This window comes from Chelon labrosus, assembly GCF_963514085.1.
Source record: "Chelon labrosus genome assembly, chromosome: 16".
Lineage (NCBI taxonomy): Eukaryota > Metazoa > Chordata > Actinopteri > Mugiliformes > Mugilidae > Chelon > Chelon labrosus.
In genome coordinates this window covers 26,007,539-26,029,173 of record NC_140349.1, presented here as the reverse complement: position 1 = coordinate 26,029,173, position 21,635 = coordinate 26,007,539, and the positions used below count along the sequence as shown (strand labels likewise).

The 21,635-nt window shown below is 40.9% G+C and overlaps 1 protein-coding gene across 1 annotated transcript; it reads right to left on the bottom strand.

Annotated features, from left to right (window-relative positions):
* Positions 1 to 84: 84 nt before the first annotated feature.
* mfsd2ab (MFSD2 lysolipid transporter A, lysophospholipid b) lies at positions 85 to 15,796 on the bottom strand. Its single transcript, XM_084563842.1, has 14 exons — positions 15,553 to 15,796; positions 12,517 to 12,642; positions 11,122 to 11,246; positions 7,374 to 7,497; positions 6,640 to 6,718; positions 6,356 to 6,525; positions 6,143 to 6,233; positions 5,615 to 5,733; positions 4,720 to 4,803; positions 2,956 to 3,039; positions 2,711 to 2,823; positions 2,481 to 2,624; positions 1,941 to 2,117; positions 85 to 1,855 (listed from the first exon to the last, which is right to left on the bottom strand). The coding sequence occupies exons 1-14, from the start codon at positions 15,643 to 15,645 to the stop codon at positions 1,801 to 1,803; spliced, it is 1,584 nt and encodes a 527-aa protein (XP_084419968.1). The 5' UTR covers positions 15,646 to 15,796; the 3' UTR covers positions 85 to 1,800.
* Positions 15,797 to 21,635: the final 5,839 nt, after the last annotated feature.

Below are 21,635 nucleotides of genomic sequence, written 5' to 3'. Positions count from 1 at the left end.
TAAATATCCATAATGCATGCATGAGGATTAAATCTCCTCACTTAAGTTGCTTCTAGCAAATAAGTCTTGACAGCTTGTTCATAGTACACATTTCAATTAGTATTTATTAACAACTTTTTTTGCCATCTCAACTTTGTTTTATCTTAAATAACTACAGTACAGTAGATTCATTTCACTTGCATCCACAAATACCAAAGATATTTACAGGTTGACATATACACTATTTACATATGCACAGGAGGCGTGTTCACAAGGCTTCTGTGTGTCCCTGTGGGATTAAAGCTCACACATTTGGCTACTGCCTCAGAGTCACCAGGGAAATCCGTAAAAGACACTACACTGACAAAATAAAACAAGATGTGCAATTATTACAGGATTAGTGAGTGACCATGGCACCGTGTTAGCATGTACAGTATCCTCTACTAGGGATGTAAGGAAGGAGGAACAAAATTCAAAACTATAAACATTTTCACACGAGCAACTCAGTTGTCAGAGACAACAAGTCAAAGATGTAATAGTATGTATAACATATGACACTGCATGTACACATTTCCATATCAACAGATACGAAATATGTCAATCTTAACTCTTTGCAACACAAATTGAGATGTTCACAGAATATATACAAATGAAAAATAAACATTCAAAGAAAAAAAAAAGTTCATGTCCCAGTCCCCCCAACAGTTATGCACTTCCCTTTCTTTAAATGCATATAGTACAAAACAACAACAACAACAACAAAAAAACGTAGTGATGCCAACACGCAAAAAAAGCGTGTGAATGTTCTAAAATTCAACTCCACTCCATTTTGAAACAACCTTACAGGCTTTAAATATATTTAAATACTGCAAGAAGCGTATGTATTTCTGACAAACATTAACAGAAAGACAGTAAAATCATAACTAATAAATACTTAAATAATGGCATCACTAAATTAGTACCAGATGTTGACAGAATTTTGCTCAGTGTTATTGAAATTAAAGCATTTTCAGGAAAAAGCTTTTCCCTGTCTTCAGTAGCACTGCTATAAATAAAATATTGTAAGTAATGCAATTGGTGGATAAACATTGCAGTTATGTGAGCCAACTAAGTGTTGTTCACTGCTGTAGTGGTTTCAGTACTATGGTGGGGAAATAAAACAAGGCCTTCAGAGTACAGTTGTTACTGTTTGGCCATTAGTTCCAAAAATCACATTATTACTTCCAAAATACACCAAAGAAAGTGTGTGAGGTGGGAAAGAGCCAGACTGGCCAGCAGGTTTCTGTAAACCATCAGGTGAATTTATAAAAATGACAGCAAATTTAAACATGGTCAAAAGATCAAGTCAACAATTTGTGCCACTTCAGGATTTTAAAACCCCAGATTAGGAGCAGACATTAAGGCGTTAACCGCTACAAAGTCATTTTCAGAACAGTGTTCAAGGTCATTAATGTTCCATACCACGGGAGCAGCTCAGCTCAAGGGAGTAGCACCAATAACTCTGACAGAACATGCTCTAGTCACATCTCACCGTTTTGTGCAATTTCAACTGAATGGGAGTTCTTTTAAAATAAATTACACAGTACTCAAAAGTCAAGATTGTTTTACAAAAAGTAAGGCTTTCGAGATGTGACTGAACAAAAGGAGAGAGCCAGTGTTTTGCGTCACTACTACAGTTTTGAGTCAAGTTTTGTATGTGGAACAGCAGCAGCAGCAGCACAAGGCAGTGTCCGTACGATCCGACTGGCCCAGGTCCATTGGTCCACCCAGTGCAAAATGCCAGTCGATCACCCGGTTGGTCCGTGGGTTAATTGAAATGTGCTACACAATGTTGGCCAGTTCAGTGGACTCCGTTTCTGAATCTGTCTCGTTTTCCCTGAAACACAAAAAGAGGTCTCAGTTAGAGTTTAGCTTTGCAGATGCACACAGACTCATGACAGCCCAGTCTTTCATAGACATACCTCAGTTCTTGAAGCAGTTTGCGGTTGCCTTGCCTCTTCTCCTCGTCGATTGGATACGTGTAAAGTATGATCAGGCCAATTAGGATGAGAGCTATGGGGGCAGCCGAAACCAGCAACTTCAAGGTCAAGTCCACTTCCGCCGGTTGAGAGCAGCCTCTACTGATGTAGCCTGCAAAGCTAAATATAGAGACATCATTAGAAAACTGACATGGAAAGTGTCCTGCACATTTTGTTCTTTAGGATCTAGCATTTAGAGATGTACCTACTAAAATGATTCATTTGTTGGTAGTAATGGAGATCATGCCAAAAAATGATCAGAAGCCACACTGCTGTAGCCAGTCATGTGATGCATTCACACAGCACACTACCGCCTTAGAGTTAATCTAATCAAAGTGAAAGAAATTCCTTGCTTTGATGTGGGATTTGGGCGCTGGGAGAGTTGACTTTTTTTTTTCTTTTAATATATATTTTTGACACAGTGTGTTGCTTGAAAGACATGATTTTTTTTTTTTTTTTTATTGTGCTTGTGTGAGTTCTTACTCTAAACTGAGAGTAGAGATGCCCAGGGAGATTCCAGAGGCAAACTTGGTGAAGAAGACGTAGAAGGAGTAGAAGAGCGCTTCGTGGCCGGTGGATTCAGGGTTTTGCACTTGGAAGTCGTCAACAACATCAGGCAGCATAGACCTGAACAAAAAAAACATTAGTCAAGATTAGCCATGTATGTGCATTACTAATGGAGTCGCCAAATAATGAGCCTGCAGGGATCTTACCAGGGAAGCAGGAAGGCAGCAGCCACTCCAACCCCAGCAGCGAAGGAGACTATGTAGCTGACGATCAGGCTGCTCTTCAGGCACACCACCAAAATCATAAAGGGAACCACAGACTGCAACAAACAGAATCCCATTAGGACATCAACATCTCAGTGGCACTACAGATGATATCTACAACTCCTAAATGACACTTAAATCCTGTCAACCTTACAGGCTTTACATTTCGATGGGATTGTTGGCCTTACCAAGGAGCCAGCGCAAACCGCCGTCTTTTTCCCAAAGCGAGTCAGAAACCACTGCCAGAATGGGATGGCCAGAGTAGCAGAGAGCTGAGTTGGGGGAGAAAACATTACAAGTCTGTTAGCCACAACTGAAAAAAAGTTTCCATAATACCCAAAATTCAGGAAAAAAGCAGAATATTTAACACAATTCCAAAATTTCTCCGTTCCTCCTCATGGTGATGCAGAAGCACATTTGACCCCTCATAGCTGCCAAACACAACAGTGGTGATGGAAGACAATATGGCTTCAACAGCTCTTCCCAAAACAAATTTGAGCTCAGTTCAATACAGAATTCCATAGAAGTTATCGTCCCACTCTATGGGGGTGGGACGATCGTTTTGGCCTCTGACCCCTGCTTGTTTGGCTAAGGTGGAAATCACACGAAGCCATTGTGCAACAGTATTTTTCCACCTTTTCTTATGGATATGAGTGAAATGCTATGCCGAGATGAACTGCCTACACGAGCCGTTTCATGTAGTTTCTCACTGTGAGTAAACATCCATTTTAATTCCACTTCCTTTTCATTTACTGTACGAGTTCAAGCTTTTTTATATACTTATATTATGCTGTATAAGCAATACGTGAACCGAGTGAACTTCATATTCAAAATCTCCAACCTTTGGTACTTCCTTGCACGGACACCACCCTTGGTCCTTGGCAAACTTTCTTCCAAAAACATTTATTACCATGTAATAAGGTTTAACGTTCCATCAGAGCTCATAAAACATGTGTTATGGAACCAACCTGAGTTTATATATTGAAAATGAAATTGAGGAGCGCAACCAGGTCACTTCTCTGATATGAACATTGCATCAAGGTTGCAGGACAATGTGCTTGTAACTGCATGTTCTCTGCAACATGCCTCACATTAGCAAAAAGGGCGCACAAGGCTATCTTTGTTTGGTGGCATTTAATGAACTCCCCACTGCTCCGGCGCAATGTTTCATTTCCTTTGACCTTAGTTGCGATCCAGTAACAGGAGGCAGGTTTGAAGTGCAGGTTCTTAGATAAGACTTGTTACTTTGACTTGTTTAACTTTGTTCTAATAAGATCTGAAAGGCGCGCATTAGTCTCAACATTTCATCAAATTACTGAAGGTGAGGATTAGTGTCTTAGTGTTGATCATGGAAAATTTGTCCAAAAAAAGTCATTCTCATTTTTCCTAATAAATGTACTTTAAGAAAAGGTCACTGCCTTTCCTCTATAATCCTTTCCATAAAGTTAAGACTCAAAGAATGTAATCTTTTCAGCCTCACTAACCTGTACTTTCTCACCCTGTACAGTTCTGCTGTGTGACCTAAGTGCATCTATGAATTAATTGGGTTTAATGCCAGTCAGGATGTGAAGGCTGAAGGCAATTCTTTTATATGAGAGAGCTTTACATGAACGGGAGGCTCTAACAAGAAAGCAGAAACAAATGTGGCTCCTTTGCAGTCTGTGGGAATGAGGTGGCATTCAGGCCGAGCAGTCAGAGTGCACACACATTATGGAAGCAGTCAGCCAGGAGCCTTGCTTTATAACCAAGTATAGAGAAGCCTTGTAATTGAAGACAATTTATGTGTTCGCCTTGGGAAGGAAGGCTTTTGTCTGAAGCTAATGGTTTAACTTATTCCACACAAACAGGGTGCTCAAGGTTTCATATGCCGATGGAGATGCAGCCGTTGCCATGGGAACGGTACACCTATCTGTCTGAAAACATTGTGCCTTTGTGCGTACGAGTGTACTCACCATGATGACCAGCAAAATATTCTGGAAGTCGTTTCTAAAGCCCAGAGTGTAGCTGCAGAACAGAGCAAAGTTTCCCTCCAGGAGCTGCAGATTAAAACACAGGGGCTCAACTCAGTCAAGTTTTACTGCGTAAACACACAAGTGCACATATTTTATACATGCCAGCATTGAACCATGCCAAAGAAACTCTAGGTGGGAGCACAAGCCAATTGAGAGAGTCCAAGCATCTAGTTGGCAGAGTTAGGTCAAAAAGAACATACTGTACATAACTAAATACATTTGTTTTCTATAAAGAGTGGTCATATGAAGTGCACATCAATAATCAGTGTATTGTCTAGGGTAGATGGTGACTGATACGTCCAAGTTTAGAAAAGCAGACATGAGTCCTGTTGCAGAAGCCAAGCTTTATACAGCTGCGGAAGGGGCCAACGGCAAAATGTATTTGAGCCACCTAAAATCAGGCCTACTTCAAAAAAAAAAAAGAAATCTCTCCTTTACTTCAGACAGCCTTTTACTGCATGGTACTGAAGCCGTTATATTGTTTGCTTCAAAGTCACCAGACTCCATTTACATGGCAAAAAACAAGAGTTGCTGGTCTGCAGATGATACCCTGCTGAAAAAGGATGCCTGATAGCAAGGTAAAGCAGTGATAATATTATAAATATAGTGTACACTTAATCAGATAGATTGATAAAATAAGTAACACTTTGCTGCTGACCCCATTCACAGCAGTTCATTGCCAGTACTCTTGTCCGCTCCTCCAGACTAGAGTGGTGCCAAATACCATCTACTGTAGTTGATACACTGACTAGGAATAAATAAAACTCAACTTCATAGAAACTAAATCATCCCTTTGAGACTGTACAGTCATTTGTGTTACTGCCTCTATACGCACCATGAAACCTAGTGAGGTAAAGAGGAAAACCATGACCAGTTTGGCGTATGGTCCATGCCCCATCACCAGCTTAATCCCTTGGAAGAAGGACATGGGCTCTGACCTGAGACGACATGAATCTGGAAGGAGGAAAGAACAAACAAAGAGGCAAACTTACATTACTTATCATTCCCCCTACCTTGTTTATGAGTTCATTTTCACAAATGGCTGCTTTCAGGGCCAGTGTTTACTGGACAAACATCTTATTAGCCCATCAGCAGTCACAAGGCTTTGAATTTAACCAAAGCCTTCACACAGCCTGTCAGCACAAAGTTATACCATAACATGAAGCTATAACTGTGTATCCTTACCAAGCTAGAATAAGAAGCATCAGTAAAAGCTCTGTCACATGAAAGATTTGTTCATCTAATCCAGAATTTTGAATTTAAGGTTTTTGGAGTTTTATGACTGATTATGGTTTGATCAATAACTTAAAGGAATGGATAACAGAATGGTGGAGTCGGGTTGGCTGAAAGAATAAAGTCTTACCTTTTTGCTCTCTCACACCACAAAGTAAAATGACAGCACACAGGATGTAGATCAAGCAGATGACACCAGAGGCAATCATGTAGGCAGCTTTCTGTACAGAACGAACAACAGAAGTTAGCAAACACAATTTGCAATTCAAATGATAATTCAAATATCTATAAGTTATTATTAGCCTTCACTGACAGGACAAGAAAAGTAAATCAATCTGTTTACCGTGTGCTCCAGGGAAATGACTGAGTCATTGGATCCAGTAAGGCTGGTAATGTTGGTCAGGTTTGCCAAGACATCACCAGGTCCTGGGACGCAGGGAGCGTTTGCCATGCCTACGATCTGCCCCTGGATAGCAGTACCGAGCACAGTCCCCAGAACCTCCACCGTCATCCCTGATGAGAAGAGAGATCAAGTTTAGATTAGAGGCGGCATACTAGATGACAGGAAATTCATTTTAAGAGATAATGGCTTTAAATGAGTACTTGTGGTTTTTCTATGATACTCACTGTATGCAGTGGCAGAGTCTCTCTCTTTCTGATCGGTGCTGATGAACATGGTGAGTGCAGAGTATGGCACATGGAAGCACTGATGCGAGTGGAAAAAGAGTAATAAGGTGAGAAAATGATTCCACTGTTTGGTCATGCAAAGACAAACTGAAGCAAATGATAAAACATTTCGGCGAAATGTGTTTATTAAAATTAGAGGAGAAGTTAGGTACCGCTCGACTGTCTTTACAATAAATATGAGGCTACTCTTAGCAGCTGGTTAGGTTAGCTTAGCAGTCAACCTACCAGCATCCCTAAAACTCTTATTGACACCTTTAAGAATCTATAAAGCTATCCATAGGAAACCAGCAGGAGCATGAGAAAGTTACTGTCATGTACCAAGACATAATCTACAGACCAACCCTTTATAGAATTAATGAATGAATTATTGTTTTTAACCTTCATTTTTTTGATAACTTAGGATTCATTTCCAGTAAGCTTCAAGGTTGCAGCTCTTCCTATTTTCAGTCTTCATTATTTTAAATTATTTTGAAATTAGAAGATTTCCTAAAGAAATGTTGCAAGAACTTAACTGTAACTGTCAACAATAAGGACCTTTATGTTATGGTCAGATCAGTTTAAACATGAATCACATTTACAGTTACGTCCTCTAAGGATCTTGATGTATGATTCTGTAAAGGGTGTAAATGCTGGATGTATTTGCCATGGTCGTGTATTACAAGTGTGGTACTCACAGTTTGAAGAGTCTGGAAGAGGCAGTAGAAGAAAAGATACCAGATGACTTTGCCGTTCTCGAAGGGAGGAACGTACCATATCAGGAAATAGGAAAGCACAGCCAGTGGGGTTGAGAACAGGACCCTACACATGGATGGGACCGAGGGGAAGGGGAAAGAAACAAAAAGAGACAACAACAACAAAAACATTAGTGGACGAAAACATGACCCTATTTGAGCGTGAAAACAGTCTTACTCTGCAAACACTAACGGTCTTTGTAAAGACAGGGGTCCATCATTACGCAACAAATTGTGCCCATGTCTGTCATTGAGCTTGCGCCAGCTTTTATTCTGCACTTACACTTGATTTAACCATGATCATCACAGGGATACTGTGTTCCTTGTTGTCACATGCCAGAAACAGACTGAGCACCATATCACCCGATATTATGTGTCTTTTGATGATTGAATGAACACCTCCCTGTTATGCAAATGATGTTCAATGAGGCCATTGTATGTGCCTGTGTCCAGCATTCCCTACATTTACACCACAAGGAGTAAGAGTCAGAAATCTTGTGGGAGGGAGATTCCTCTAGTCATTTCCTGTTCTCTGCTCTTCCCGTGGTCAGATCAACACAGTCCAATCAGAAGTGCAGCCACACCTCTGCTGTGTGGAAAAACACTGTCACGTTTGTGAACCTGAATTCAGCGTCCTGCTCATACGTATATCCTGTACGCCAAACCTTATCGGACAGGATATGAAGTCATGCTCGCATCACAATGGTCTTTGAGGAAGAGCGTGCCAATTGTTGTATGTAAATACAGCAGTGCAACTTCTTTCCCTTGAGAAGGCCAACATGCAGTCAAAGTGTTCAGCGACTGAACAGCTTCATGTCGACTCACTGCTAATCAGCTCATTTAGAATCAAAAGCAGCATGAAGTCTGCTCTCTGCTCTCTGATGCACGTAACGTGATTAACTGTACACTGTAGGAGTGGTGGGCAAGTCAGAACAGATGTTTATATGTGGAAATGACTGCACACTTAGGGCTGCACCTTTGTAATCCTAAGTAAAACAATGCCACACGACATAAAGACATACCAAATTATGTAAAGTGCATAAATGGGCTTGAATAACATGCATGTAATCAAATTTAACTAGTAAGATGTTTTTTTTAAATAGTCTTTCTAAAGTATCCTTTTTCAGGCTTGGTAGGGCAAAGTCCAGACTTCCACTGTCCTTGCAGAACTGCAATGACACAGCGGGCCATATTAGTATTAACCTAATACGGCTCCTGGAATCATATTAAATGTCCTCTGAAATAGCTACGCTGACGAGGGAGGACTCCATCTTGGCTCAGGTAACTTTGCAGTTTTTATTTGGGCGCCTCTCAACTGTCAAAACCAGTTTTGTTGAGAGGACTGTTTTTTTTTTAAAACCTTTCTTTTTGGTGGACAATACTGGGCTGGGTGGCTAAAATAACATGTTCAGTGATGAACTGGATTTAATTCTTTGACATCAATGAATCAATGCAAGGTACAACACCAATATCCACATTCTGCATTTTTTAATTTATATAAAAAAAAAAAAAAAATCGATACTAGATATTTAGTGTTTGTTTTGCATTTTTCATTTGCAGCGATTCTCCGAGTATAACTTGAACTGCAGTAACCTCCTAGATTCCTCAGCTCAGCTGCTCTTTAAAAATCCTACAGAAGCCGTCACAGCCGAGAGCTGAGGCGCCATTGGCCGAGGTAGGTGGTGTGTTGTGGATAGACCAATGAGAGAGCCCGACTCCAGTCATCCTCCCCCTCACTTCCTCAACACAGAGCTTTTAAGATAGAGCAGCTCTCCTATTTCTCCTGCTTCCTCCCTGCCCTCGTACACCGCACTCATCTGCTCGCATCTTTACGACTGAACTGATAGTAATGGGACTGAACATACCAAGCATTCCTCCAACCTCTTCTTCTGCACCCCCAGACATCCCACCACAACCCACCTCCCACTGACAACAAATGAACGAGATGGATCCCGATTAGCAAGTGCAGCATCCTGCATGACCCACTTTTGATTTGAGATTCAAATATCAGTATCTCGACACTGACTGCAAATGATGATAAAGATATACGAAGCATTACACTCCAGCCAGTTAGTCCAGTTATGGACAAGATCTTTACGTTTCTAAGAACGCATGAAAAAGGTAATTTAAATTGTACATGTATGACAATAAATGTTCTCAGTGGCTACTTTACTGACTGTGTTTTTCTCCATGTGAAGACACTAGAACTGCCTTAGCGTGAATTAATTCTCAAAGGTATATTTCCGGCATTCTCAGGAACTGCTATCAACCATGGTAACAATATATTTATTTTTGAGGTGTAAATTAATTAATGCGGGTATTCTCATGGTACGCACACCAGCATTAACATGGGAAATTGAGGAGCAGACCACAAGGACCTTCCTGGGTGCATCTTGCCACTTCTAAACAAGGTACTCATAAGCAACTTGGGAGATTAGATTTTTAATTACCACCGATATCCTGCATTTCCCTATGGTGCTCATTATAGACATTTAACTCTTCATTCCATTTCACTATTGGTCACCCTTTTGCCTCCCCTTCACTAGCCCATTCCACCTAGCATGAGGTACTGTATGTACTGAAGCAGTAACTCTAAAACATCGTCTGTGCTGACAGGAGAATGGCAACTACTGCTATAACTAGCAGCTCCACTGACACCCTACACCTTATACCTCCACCTTACCTAACATTGTGAATTCTTATAACCGTCAAGAGGGTCTGCAGTATGTGACAACACAGGAATAACATTTAAGAATGTCCTACAATATTTATGATCACACTTTTAAGTGTGAGATAATCCAATAAAGTACGCTCAGACGGGAAACCCCATTGGGGGAGGGGATGTAGACCAAAAAGAAAGGGGTCAATAACCTTTTCATGAAAGAAGCCTGAAGCATAGCATGCCTCCCCCTCCCTTAGCCTGGCTGCCATACAAACTTAAAGCAAAATACTGGGTATACATTTTTATGTGAGGTGTTTTGTTGATATTTTCAAGCGTCTTTTTGCACAAATGATAGTGTTACGAATGAGTTGAAAGCAAGCGTCATACAGAGATTTAGATATGCGGGATGGAATTCCTTCCTCCTGAAAAAAAAGGTTTCTGTTCTTCCAGTAAGAAGCAGCCTTGGTAGCGGGCAGGAGTTATATTTGTCAGTGGCATGACAAAGAATAGCTGTGGGAAATGTGCAAAATCAGCCCTGCAGGAATTCCCCGTATTTGTTTTAGTTAAAATAAAACACTAGTTTTGGATTCGGTAATCCAGATTATTTCAACTAACTGTCTGTATGCTTAGCAGCAGCTGAAGGTGGGCGTGAGACAGAGAGAGTTGGGGTTTAGGGAGCCTAAATGGACATCAGCAGTTACTGCGTCAGACCAACCCACAGTAACCCCTCGTGGGAGGTGCTAGCTTTTCAAATACCACGCCCCCAAACACTGACACATGTACATGGAATGGTTGGGAAACTTCCACCCTTGACTTACCAAGGCTGATGGGAGCCCCCACTCAGCATTTCCAACACAAATGTGCGTGCTTGAATTACATAACCCTTTTTCGACAAGGTAATAGGAATGGTTTTGCAAAGACCCAATATTACGTCAGGAAGAGGAGGGCTCTTCGGACAAAAACACAGCTCTATGAAAAAGCTCTAGTTCTGAGTGTTTCTCACTGACTGTGGCTGGGAGTATAACATACCAGGGCAGCATGCGTCCAAAACGTGTCCATGGGGTTCGAGAGACCAGAAATCCCACTGTTGGGTCTGTCACGGCGTCCCAAGCTCGACCAACAAACAAGATGATGGAGGCATAGAAGGGATCCAGCTGTGGAAGTATAAACATTAGAATACTCCGTAACAGTGAAAATACACAATTGTCAGTACAGTTACCGTACATCCTCCACACTAGATGCAATCTGAAATCCCACTGGCTGTCATCGCATGACAGTTGTCAATGGTTAATATTACTGCATTGTAGCCAGCATTGTATCCAGATGACAAATATCTGGAGTAGACTTCCTGTTCCATGCACAGGTCATTGTTCACAGTCTGACTAGAAACCTTAGATATGGAAATGGTGTTGGAGTTAAGAGACAATGTCTACAGCCAGACATCTTAAAACGCTACACTGGCTTTGCGTGACAAACACAACATGTTATGACAGAGCATTCTGCCTTTTTTGCTTTGTACTGTTACTGCTTTGTACTGTACGCAACCAAAGCCCTCTCAAACACGACTGGGCAATACTGTTCGCACGGAAATGGAAAGCAAAAAGCTTCAGGGAAACCAAAATGGTTTTCTTTGCCTTACACCAGACGCAACAAGCATGATGACAAAGCGGTTGTAGTTAAATAGAAACAGTGCTACATATAACAATAAAGCCGACCTTTCAACGAGCACTGTTCAGTTACCATGTTTACCATGTTTCATTATTCAAAGGGCAAACTTTAACAAGTATCAAGCCAAATTGTAAAGGTGTCACTTGGCAGCTTAGACCGTCTTTATTCATCAGAGGAGATAAGCCAGGATCTAAGAATGCCTGACTCCTGACTGTACAATCTACATCACGCTGTGTCACCCAATAGACTCTTAGTCAACAGACCAATGTTCTGGCAAGTGGAACAAAACTAAACCCTGGGAAGCCATTTACTTACACGCCATCGTGGATTTAATCATCAGATTAGTGTCGGAGCCCATTAAAGCTAACTCCTCCTCATCATACTACCCCCCACCCCCACCCCTCACCGTTTTTCAGAACAAGCCCCAATAAGTCTTTTGATACAATAAGCCCCATCACCAATTCATTAATGGAAACACGAGAGAAAGTTTTTCCATCACTTCATTTCTCGGACAATCATCCCCATTGTAGCTACCTTTGCCATCCACAATATTCTGTATGTGTCCTTATGATGATGGCGCTTTGAAGGCACAGGGTGTTCCTGTCCTCAAGCCTGTAAATAAAACCTAACATATAATGTGGTAGGAAAAGAGAGCGGAGAGGAGGTGGCCATTTAAAGACAGCAGAGAGGCTATACTTAGCCACAAATGCGACACTAAATGTCTGAACAGTTCGGAAATAATCTCAGTTTACTCACCTGAGCTACGTCCAGTAGATAGATCTGGAGAAAGAAACCCAGGGCACATCCTGTGATCTGGTAGGGCGCCCCACCAAAGGCATAGCATAACTTGTTGCAGACTGACAACCTGTTCCTATTCTCACGCTGAAAAAAAAAAGAAGTGGATAAATACATTAAGGTCATGGCAGAATCAGAGAATATTACATCAACACAACAGCAAGATAACACCTTTAAAGTAATCACTGACTGTAGGTATACCGCACATTCAACATTAATCAAACTTTGGAGAAAGTGCCCTAAAGCATTTGCAGCTGTCTGCAGACCTCGGCAAGGCGAGCCCTTGTAATTATAGGAGGGGTCAATTCACCAGAGTCAACGACAGCAGCATAATCTTAACAGGGTAACTGCAATACAGCACCATACAGTACAGATCCACCAGCTTATAAATAGGCAATTCAAATTCTGTCTGAACAATTCAAATCTTCAGTTCTGCCTCCGATTCTAAATTGGCCGTAGGTGTGCGTGTGAGTGTGAATGGTTGTATGTCTCTGTGTTAGCCCTGCGATGGACTGGCGACCTATCCAGGGTGTACCCCCGCCTCTCGCCCGATGACAGCTGGGATAGGCTCCAGCAGACCCCCGTGACCCTTAACAGGACTAAACGGGTATAGAAGATGAATGAATGAATGAGTTCTGCCTCTTTCTCACTAGTCCGATTAAGACAACACACTTTTCAGAGCCTCATAAGGAATGTGGCCTAAATTGTTAATTGCCAGAAATCTTAAGAGCCCAAGAGTTCAGCTGGTTGAAAGCTAAGTATCGTGTAGAAGTCAGGGACAGCCACTGGGAAACAAGAAACCCTTGGTTGTCTAACAAGTGTTTATTCTTCTCCATTTTCTCCACGGTAGATGTAATAATTTCCTCAGACAAACTCTGAACAGGTCCTCCTATAGCAATGCACATGTGCGTCGATTAGTGCCAGAGCATGACAACACCATGGAGTCACTCACACAGGAAGTTAGGGTGACAGCACCTTGGCAGTACTCTGGACTGGCTTAAACCCTTAAGGGAGGACTGCCAGTTTGTCCAGTGCTTTGATCAGCGTTGGCCAAACAGAAGGGAAAACACACCCTCCTCCTGACCAATCAAAAGGTTGTGTTCAGTGCTGCTTCGTCTACCCTCTCTTTAGCAAGTCAAAGATACTCTTCATCTCTGGTGCTGAATGAGGAAAGGGCTATTACTAACAAATGAAAATAATTTTCAGCTCACATCTCCTCAGTTCTTCCAGACCTGTTCTACCTGTATGGAAAATACTACATGTACATTTCTGCCACTCCCAGTTTTAGGAATACATTGCATCGGCTGCACCGCCACTGTCATCACAGGAATGTGTCATGCGTCAGAGTGTATTACTGTAACCCTTTTCACATGTCTGTGAGGCAACCGATTTGAAATACTCCTCTTTGCAGTGTGCATCCTAATTGCATCAGTGGTAGGGGCAATGAATGGTGGCATCTTCTGCAAAAAAATAATTTAGTCTATGTAGTGAATAAAAAGGTCCAGCTGTGCTTTGTAAACATGAAGGCTAGCATCTTTATTGAACATGCCACAGCCTCTGTTATCAGTGCTACCAGTACTGATATGTTACTACTGTAAACTGATAACATGCTCTGGTCTGAGGCACCCACACTGAGACAGGTGGTGTTTTTTTTTCTAACATTCCGTGCTAGCCAAAAAAAAAACAAAAAACAAAAAACAAAATCGACTATGTTGTAAAAGATTTTAGCCACTATGGACGAATTTAAAAACGGACAAGACATAAAAGTGAAAAACTCATTTCAAATGGGACCTTTTAGGTAAGGGTCCTGCCTGCACTCCGTGTGTCTGACACGTCGCCTTGATCAGTACTTCCTGTTACCTTCGCTTCTATCGGGAAAAACGGATATCAGCACAAGAAACACGCCATAAAAACTAATTAAACCTTCCTTAGTTGCCTACGTGACTCTGGGAGTAGGGATCACGTTAATAAACTACCAATACCGAATACCAAAAAATATCTATTTTGTACCGTCTCTTTAGAACACCTTACTATGTAAATGAATGTAAACCTTCTACTACTTACATACAAATAACACTCGTTGTATTATTTATAGCAGAAAGATGAATCATTACATATTTCTTTCGGTAGGATCTTCTCACAAACACTGACACGCGACAGAGTTGCGAGTCAGATGCGCACGTGAACGCAGCACTGATTAAAGCACACTCGTCTCATTTAACCCGGTATTGAGAAGGCAGCCTGAGATATCTCGCGTTGTTTTTAGATAAGACAAACAACATTCCCCGTGGCGTTAGAGGGAGGCTCACATTTTCAGCGCGATTAAAAATTAATTAATTATTAATTAATTAATATAAATTTAATTGGAGAAGCCGCCATGCAAATGAGAAAGTCCGGAATACACGAGTAATTTGAAAACATAAAACGGACGTGACCACATTTAAAAGGCATTTGTTAAGAGACAAAGGTATTTTTTTCATTTTTTTTTTTTCATTTAAATTTAGCTCTGTGCGGCTGGGTGAATGAGTACAAATATCTCGAACATTACAGCTTTCAGCTTTCAAAATTATGACTTAAACTGGCTTGTGCAACGTCTTCCAAAGCCCTGGTTTTAAAGATTTGAACCATCTGAATAATGTCTCGACCGTTGCTGAGGATCAGAGGGAAGAGAGAGTACACTGGAAGCTGAAGTAGATTTGATTTACTGAAAGAAATGAACCACATTTGCTTCGATTCACGCGTTTTATCTAATATTTCATTCATGTAATGTTCTTCTGAGTTAGTATTTTGTCTCTAAATAACACAATGAACGGTGCGCGCCTAGCAGGGCTTAACGTCCTCGAACACTCCCTAAAAAATGTCAGCGAGCCGGGTGTTCCATCATTCATTCAAATGGTCGGCCAACCCGATTCTTCTCCATTCTCGCTCACCCGAATCAAGTTATTGAAAGAAGAAGCCTTCACTAAAGACTATTTCTGAATCAATGGATTAACTCACCTTCCTGACGTGGTTGATGCCATCCAAACTGACCGGTTTATTAGTCAGTAAATTGGCGTTGGAGGATTGTTCACAACCTTCCCCCTTTGCCATCGCAGAAAATATGGTTTCTCGGCTGAACTTGGAACGAGAGTAATAGGTAAAATAATATCCTCAAACGACTCTTCCCGATAAGGCTGAAAGAAACGCGTCCTCTGATACCCCTTTGGTATGCAATCTGTTTGAAAACTGAGAAGATGCGGTGGCAGCGAGAGTGGATGTAGTAATTTTTAGAGCTCCCGCCCCCTTTTTCTTCAACGTGCCATTCACACCACCGTCTTTACCCCGCCCCTCTGAATGACGCCGACCGAGCCTCGCACTTGATGCTTTAGATTAGAAAGATGACAAGGATCTCTCGCTAAGGACATCTCATCAGAATTTCCGACTTAACAGGACGAGACTCTTCAAAGTCTGTTTACATTATTGACTGGGAGGTTTATCAGAACCCTGCAGCACCACTCCATGACTGTTATATTGTGGTAGGCCTGTCTTTGCCATAAATAGATAACTTAGCTCAGCCCCTCCAATTAAAGCTGAGGATCTGCAGAACTATAATTTCAAGCCATATAGATTCATATTTATATACACTCGCCAGTTCATTGGGTACACCAGTAAAAACTAATTCATTTTAATACAACAGTCCTGCACAAATCTTATATTCAGCGTTTGTTTCAGATAACCGAGAGCTGTGGATTCAACTGGGTTTCCATTTTGGAGGCTGTTGTACTATGTAGTACTATATTGTGTTGTACTGACACATTATCAGCAGGCTAAATAACAGAAACACTGACAATCACAAACTTCATCCTCCAAAATGATCATCCAGTTGAATTACTATTTTCACATTTACTATTTTCACAGTACCCTATGAGTATACATAGACAGATAAAGTATATATGTTGTGAAATTACTTTGAAAAGTATTTGCCAAGATCATATACTAAGATATAGAAATAAAACTGCAAAAAGTTCTAAAATCTTTTGAAGACAGCTATACCTAACAGAAGTCATATTGCTCACTACTGTCATGTACAGTGTTTTAAATATATTGTATAAAGAATACATTGATATTCACCAGTGAAAATACTATAACAATTTAATAATTTTTAATGTAATACGGTATTGTCCACCTTATATTCACAGAAGTGTAGTGTTAGTCAGGTAATGTCTTCACAATCAAACACTTCTCCTGTAACAGTTGAGTATTTTGTTGTACTGTGCTATCTCTGGATCAGCCTCTGGTCATGCTCTCAACCTTCAGATGTCCTGCATACTTCCTTCAACAAAGTGACCACCTTCGTATGTGCTGACCATCAGTGAGGACGGTCCAAGCCACTGCTTCAACATATTTTAATATGGATACACATATAGCCTTAGGGGTAAATGGAAGCACCCACAATATTATTCAAAACAAAAAAAAACTTTCTTATGTGGCCAGGAAGAGATTTCCTGCTTGCTGCCTGCGGATTTTTCAAATACTCTTGCTCTGGTTTTTATTTGCAAAGTGTTTTGTGCTCTGGTAGTAGCACTGTATGTTCCCAGTTTAGCTGAGCACACATTCCACGACTCCTACAGGATACATATGCTGTTTAAACTCTCTGCTGCTGGTTTGAATGCTCATCTGTGCGTTTGGTTGAAAGCCTCAGATTTCAGGAGACATGTAGACATGTGCAATGTTTACTCAGTCTTGCACAGGGACACACAGTTTTTCCCCACTCACACACTTTAATGCACCTCACATGTGTACGGCCACACAAAGATGCCACCTACCTTTACTTCTTTAATAGGGACATGCTTGATTGTGCAATACAAAATTACCGTATGCTCAAATATCTCAAGTGCAGCTTTATCTCCACAAAGCCATTTGTTTACCCTAACACCTCCAAGAGGAATTCTTTCACTGCTTTATCACACTTCTGATAGCTGAACCCTGACCTTGCCAACTGGACAGTCAAGTTTAGCCTACATGCACACATGCGCACCTGTGATGGTGCAGACAAATCAATGTGTGTCAACATACTGTAGATTAGATAAGGTGCCGTGGCGTGATTGAAAGCGTGCTGGTAAAAAATAAAATAAAAAATGCCATTTAAAAACATGAAGGTGCACGGTAAATGTTCATGTTTGGAGTCTGAAAGGATTGTACACATAGTTGGTAAAATACTGTTATATATCCAATTAGTTTTAATATTGTCACTCCACAAGGTCTCCACATTCTATCAGTAGTCACCTTTGAGCCAATTTCGACACAATTAAAAGGGTGGATGCAATACCCTTGGAGAAATTAGTTACTGGTATATTGCAAATGTGGAATGTTGAAAGAGTTGATGAAAAAAAAAAAAAAAACTTCTGCCTGTAAGGCTAAAGAGGAAGGGAGATTGTAGTGGTTGGTTGTAATATGGTAAGGCTGATAAAAAAAAATCTATAGGAATAAAACAATAAAAATAAGTAGGTTAAGCTTGTGTGCAATAAAACAACATTGTTGTCCATTCTTATCTTTTTAGCAGCTGCAGCTTGTGGTGACTAATTCCTTCATCAGAGAAGGTATATAGTCCTGTGGATTTGACTTTAATGAGTCAGTATGTTGACTCTTTGATTATTTTCTAATAGTGCAACTGCTTCACTTTATTATAGCATTTACACTTAACCTTTGTTATCGTCTAATTTTCACACAGTTCTCATGTTTTAGGCACATGCGCCACCACGTGCAAGTGTTTATGTGAGTTGTTTGAGCATCTCAGATGGGGACAACAAGCATCTAGATGCTATCTGAATGCTAATGAATGCTCTTTCAAATGCTAATCTAAACCAACAAGGACTTGTCCTAACTGATTAGAAATCGAATTCTCTTGTATTTTATTGCTTTGGGACAAAGACTCTACTCTGCACTTCATGTCCTGAGAGACCTAACCCTAATCCAACAGGGTACTTTCCCATGGATCGCCTTACCTGTCCCATTTTTTACCTTTGAGGGTGGCAACTGAAAAAGCACAAAGGAGATGGTGTGACCCAGAGTAACTTGGAAGTGAAGTTCAAGTTTTAAAATGATACACTGGATTTTGCTTGTGTTTCTGGTTTTGGAGACAGTATCTCAGCAGAGACACTGCGAAAAGTAGTTCACCATGAGTTTGAATATTCATGTCATTCAGCGACACCAATGTCATTAAAGTCACGCTACTCGTTGACAGACGTTACAGTGGCACATGGGGTGACTGTACTTTGCACAACATGATCTATTCATTGTGTGTGTAAATGTGCAGCGTGTGTATGCGTAGGCTCTAATGACTGCATGTGTTTGTTGCCAAACACAGTGTGCATGGAAGTCTGAGAGTGCAGCGCTATGTATTGAATGCAGGGGTTGTCCAAGGGGTTGAACTTTGTGTGCGTCAAGCAAGCAGCAGGGTACACATAGCTACAGGTGGGATGGAAACTCATAAGGGAGGAGAACACACATACCCACAGACACATTAAAACAAAGGCATAGAATGTGGTGAGCGGACGGAGTCGCACAGGAAGGGGGTGATGTCATGTGTTTACTGGAAGAGTGTTCTCCCGTGTTTTCCCATGAAGAGGATTTCAAAGAAGACAAAAGACGAATAACTTGGAAACATTTGTTCCCTCTCGTTGTGTCAAACTAGTTTGAATCAGTTGTTGATACTTGTGTTCTCTGCGTGACACCTTCTTTTTTTTCAATTTTATAAAACTAATCAGCTATATCTGTTTTTGTATAGGATTTTAACTTCTATTGACTGTGCTGTTTCAAAGAGGCTCACATACTGTACAGTGTATAGCAATACACCTCTGAGCTATGAAATACCATCGGACTTGTATAGAGGCAAGCATGCTCAACGGGACAGCACTGACTTAACACATCTTTGTGCTTGTGATCACAGTAAATCCTCCAAGGCATGACGGAGATCCTACCAACATAAAAGAACCAAACTCTTCTTTAATGATGCACTCACCCTGTTCTGACTTGAAACAAATGCCACTCCCCTGCTGCTCCCATGCATTCCTACATACATTATTTGTTGCAAGTTGATACAACACTACTTTCACTTCAAATTAGCATATTGTATAGGTGTAAACTGATGCAGGGTTTGTTGAGATATTTAAAATTAGTGCAAACAGATAGCCAGGCCGTCCTTCATGTATGCTGTAGCTGGATGAAGGAAACACCTACATTCTCAACATTTACTTTACGGGTGCAGTTTATTTCCTGCACCATTTCAACTGGCCATTTTATTGTAAGAATCTACACAAGCAAATTCTGTACGAGTTGCTCAAGTAAATGTATGACCAGCGATCATCATCTACCATCTATTATATTACTTTAATGGTTAATGGCCTTGTTTTTATATAGCATTTTTATAGCAGAGTAGGCAGAGGTCATGAACCGGTGGTTGTTAACGTGTTTCCCTGCACAGAGTATGTTGGAAATGAATGAGGTGGAGGTTGGCCTGTCTATGTTTTAAATGGACGGTTTATGCCTCATATTTCTCTGGGTCCTTGTTAATAACCCCCCCCCCGGAATAATTGTTGTTTTATTTTAAACTTATTCTAAGAACACATAATATACTATTTTATTTTATTTATTTCATAATTTTAATTTTAATTGATTTTAATTGTAATTTATAGTAAAAAAGGAAGCTCACAACATAGTTACATAATCTATGGTGCGTGATAGTGTGCTGCATTCAAGGCTTCGGAGAAATTTCCACCTTAAATTGTGTGAGCTGCTTTTGATAGATATTAGCATTTAGAGGAAAGCCACTCATGGCTTTTACAAAAAGATAATCTTTTGTTGAGCTGCAGTTCAGTCCAGTGGTACACAGGTATTTAGCTCAGGTTCTTTGATTTTCTTTGATTTTGAAACCCACATGAAAGAGGAAGCTGTGAAAGTGCAAGTTCACACCTTCCTCTCTGTGGTTGTTTAAATGCGACATTGTGAACCCAGCCTGAGAGAAAGTGAGTTGAAAAATTACGTCTGTCAGACTGTCTCTGCCGTGACCTCAGTTCTTCTGCAGACACAACAACCCATGAATGCACACAAACAGACACCTGGTCGATGGTGCTGAGAACATTGTTCAAGAGTCCAAATTTCCTGATAGTGTGGCACAGAGTGACAGAACATTGAACCTAACATTATCAGGGTGGACTAACATTATGACATCTCACCCAGTTTGGTGATGTCACTGTGTTTATGTTGGCTGTCTGTCTGGCTTCTCATCCTGAGTTGGTACAGGCTTACGTGAGGTCCATGGTTCTCAAATGATAGAATGCTAATAACCTGAATTTGTGGGAATTTTTAGGGTCACTTAGAAGGCAGTGAATTGGGGCAACATAAAGAAGGTTCTCGGGAGGAGACACTTTCATTGTTGGAGTCCCACAAACTGTATTCATACAAAGCAGTGCAGCTTTAAATGCAAACTGTCCGAATGTTGTGAAGGAGCACGGTCACAGGGTCAAAAAGGTCAGAACGGTCAGTGTCATCCCACTCCATCAGCAGATGCTTTCTGCACAGCAAGATACATTGAGCACTCAGGAAACAAAACAAAAAAAAAAGATCAAGATGTTTAAATGGTATCCATACCACAAGTTGTGTTTTTAATATCAACAGCGCTGCATATCTGCAGACAGGATCCTGGTGAAAACGATGCAGATATCAGAGAAGCCCCAGGGACTCCCAGTCCTCCGATGGGACAGAATGAGAAGTGGAGATTTGTGAGAAAGAAAGGAAGGCAGACTCACCTGCAAACACATGAGGTGTGTGGCAATTGGCCTAGTAACAACAGGAAGATGACAACAACAGCAACACAAATGTGCGGGCAAATTTGCACATACACACATAATTACTGTAAATGTACCTGGCTCAGTATGGTTTAACAATTAAATAACTTGTTACTCCAGCACTTACTTGTGTACTCCACCCTACACTCCTTCATTTATTTTCTTTGAAAGCCACAGTCTCTGCAGTTGTCTGAACATGTTTGTGACTGAACTGCAAACTGAAAATCAGCACTGTGTTGCTGACTTACATAACTA

What these genes read in the sequence shown, in the direction of transcription:
- mfsd2ab (XM_084563842.1), bottom strand. Translation starts at nt 15,645, where the DNA reads ATGGCAAAGGGGGAAGGTTGTGAACAATCCTCCAACGCCAATTTACTG. An exon ending in GCATCAACCACGTCAGGAAG is followed by an intron (nt 12,643 to 15,552) that starts GTGAGTTAATCC and finishes TTTTTTTTTCAG; the next exon opens with CGTGAGAATAGGAACAGGTT. An exon ending in TTTGGACGCATGCTGCCCTG is followed by an intron (nt 7,498 to 11,121) that starts GTATGTTATACT and finishes ATCCATGTGTAG; the next exon opens with GGTCCTGTTCTCAACCCCAC.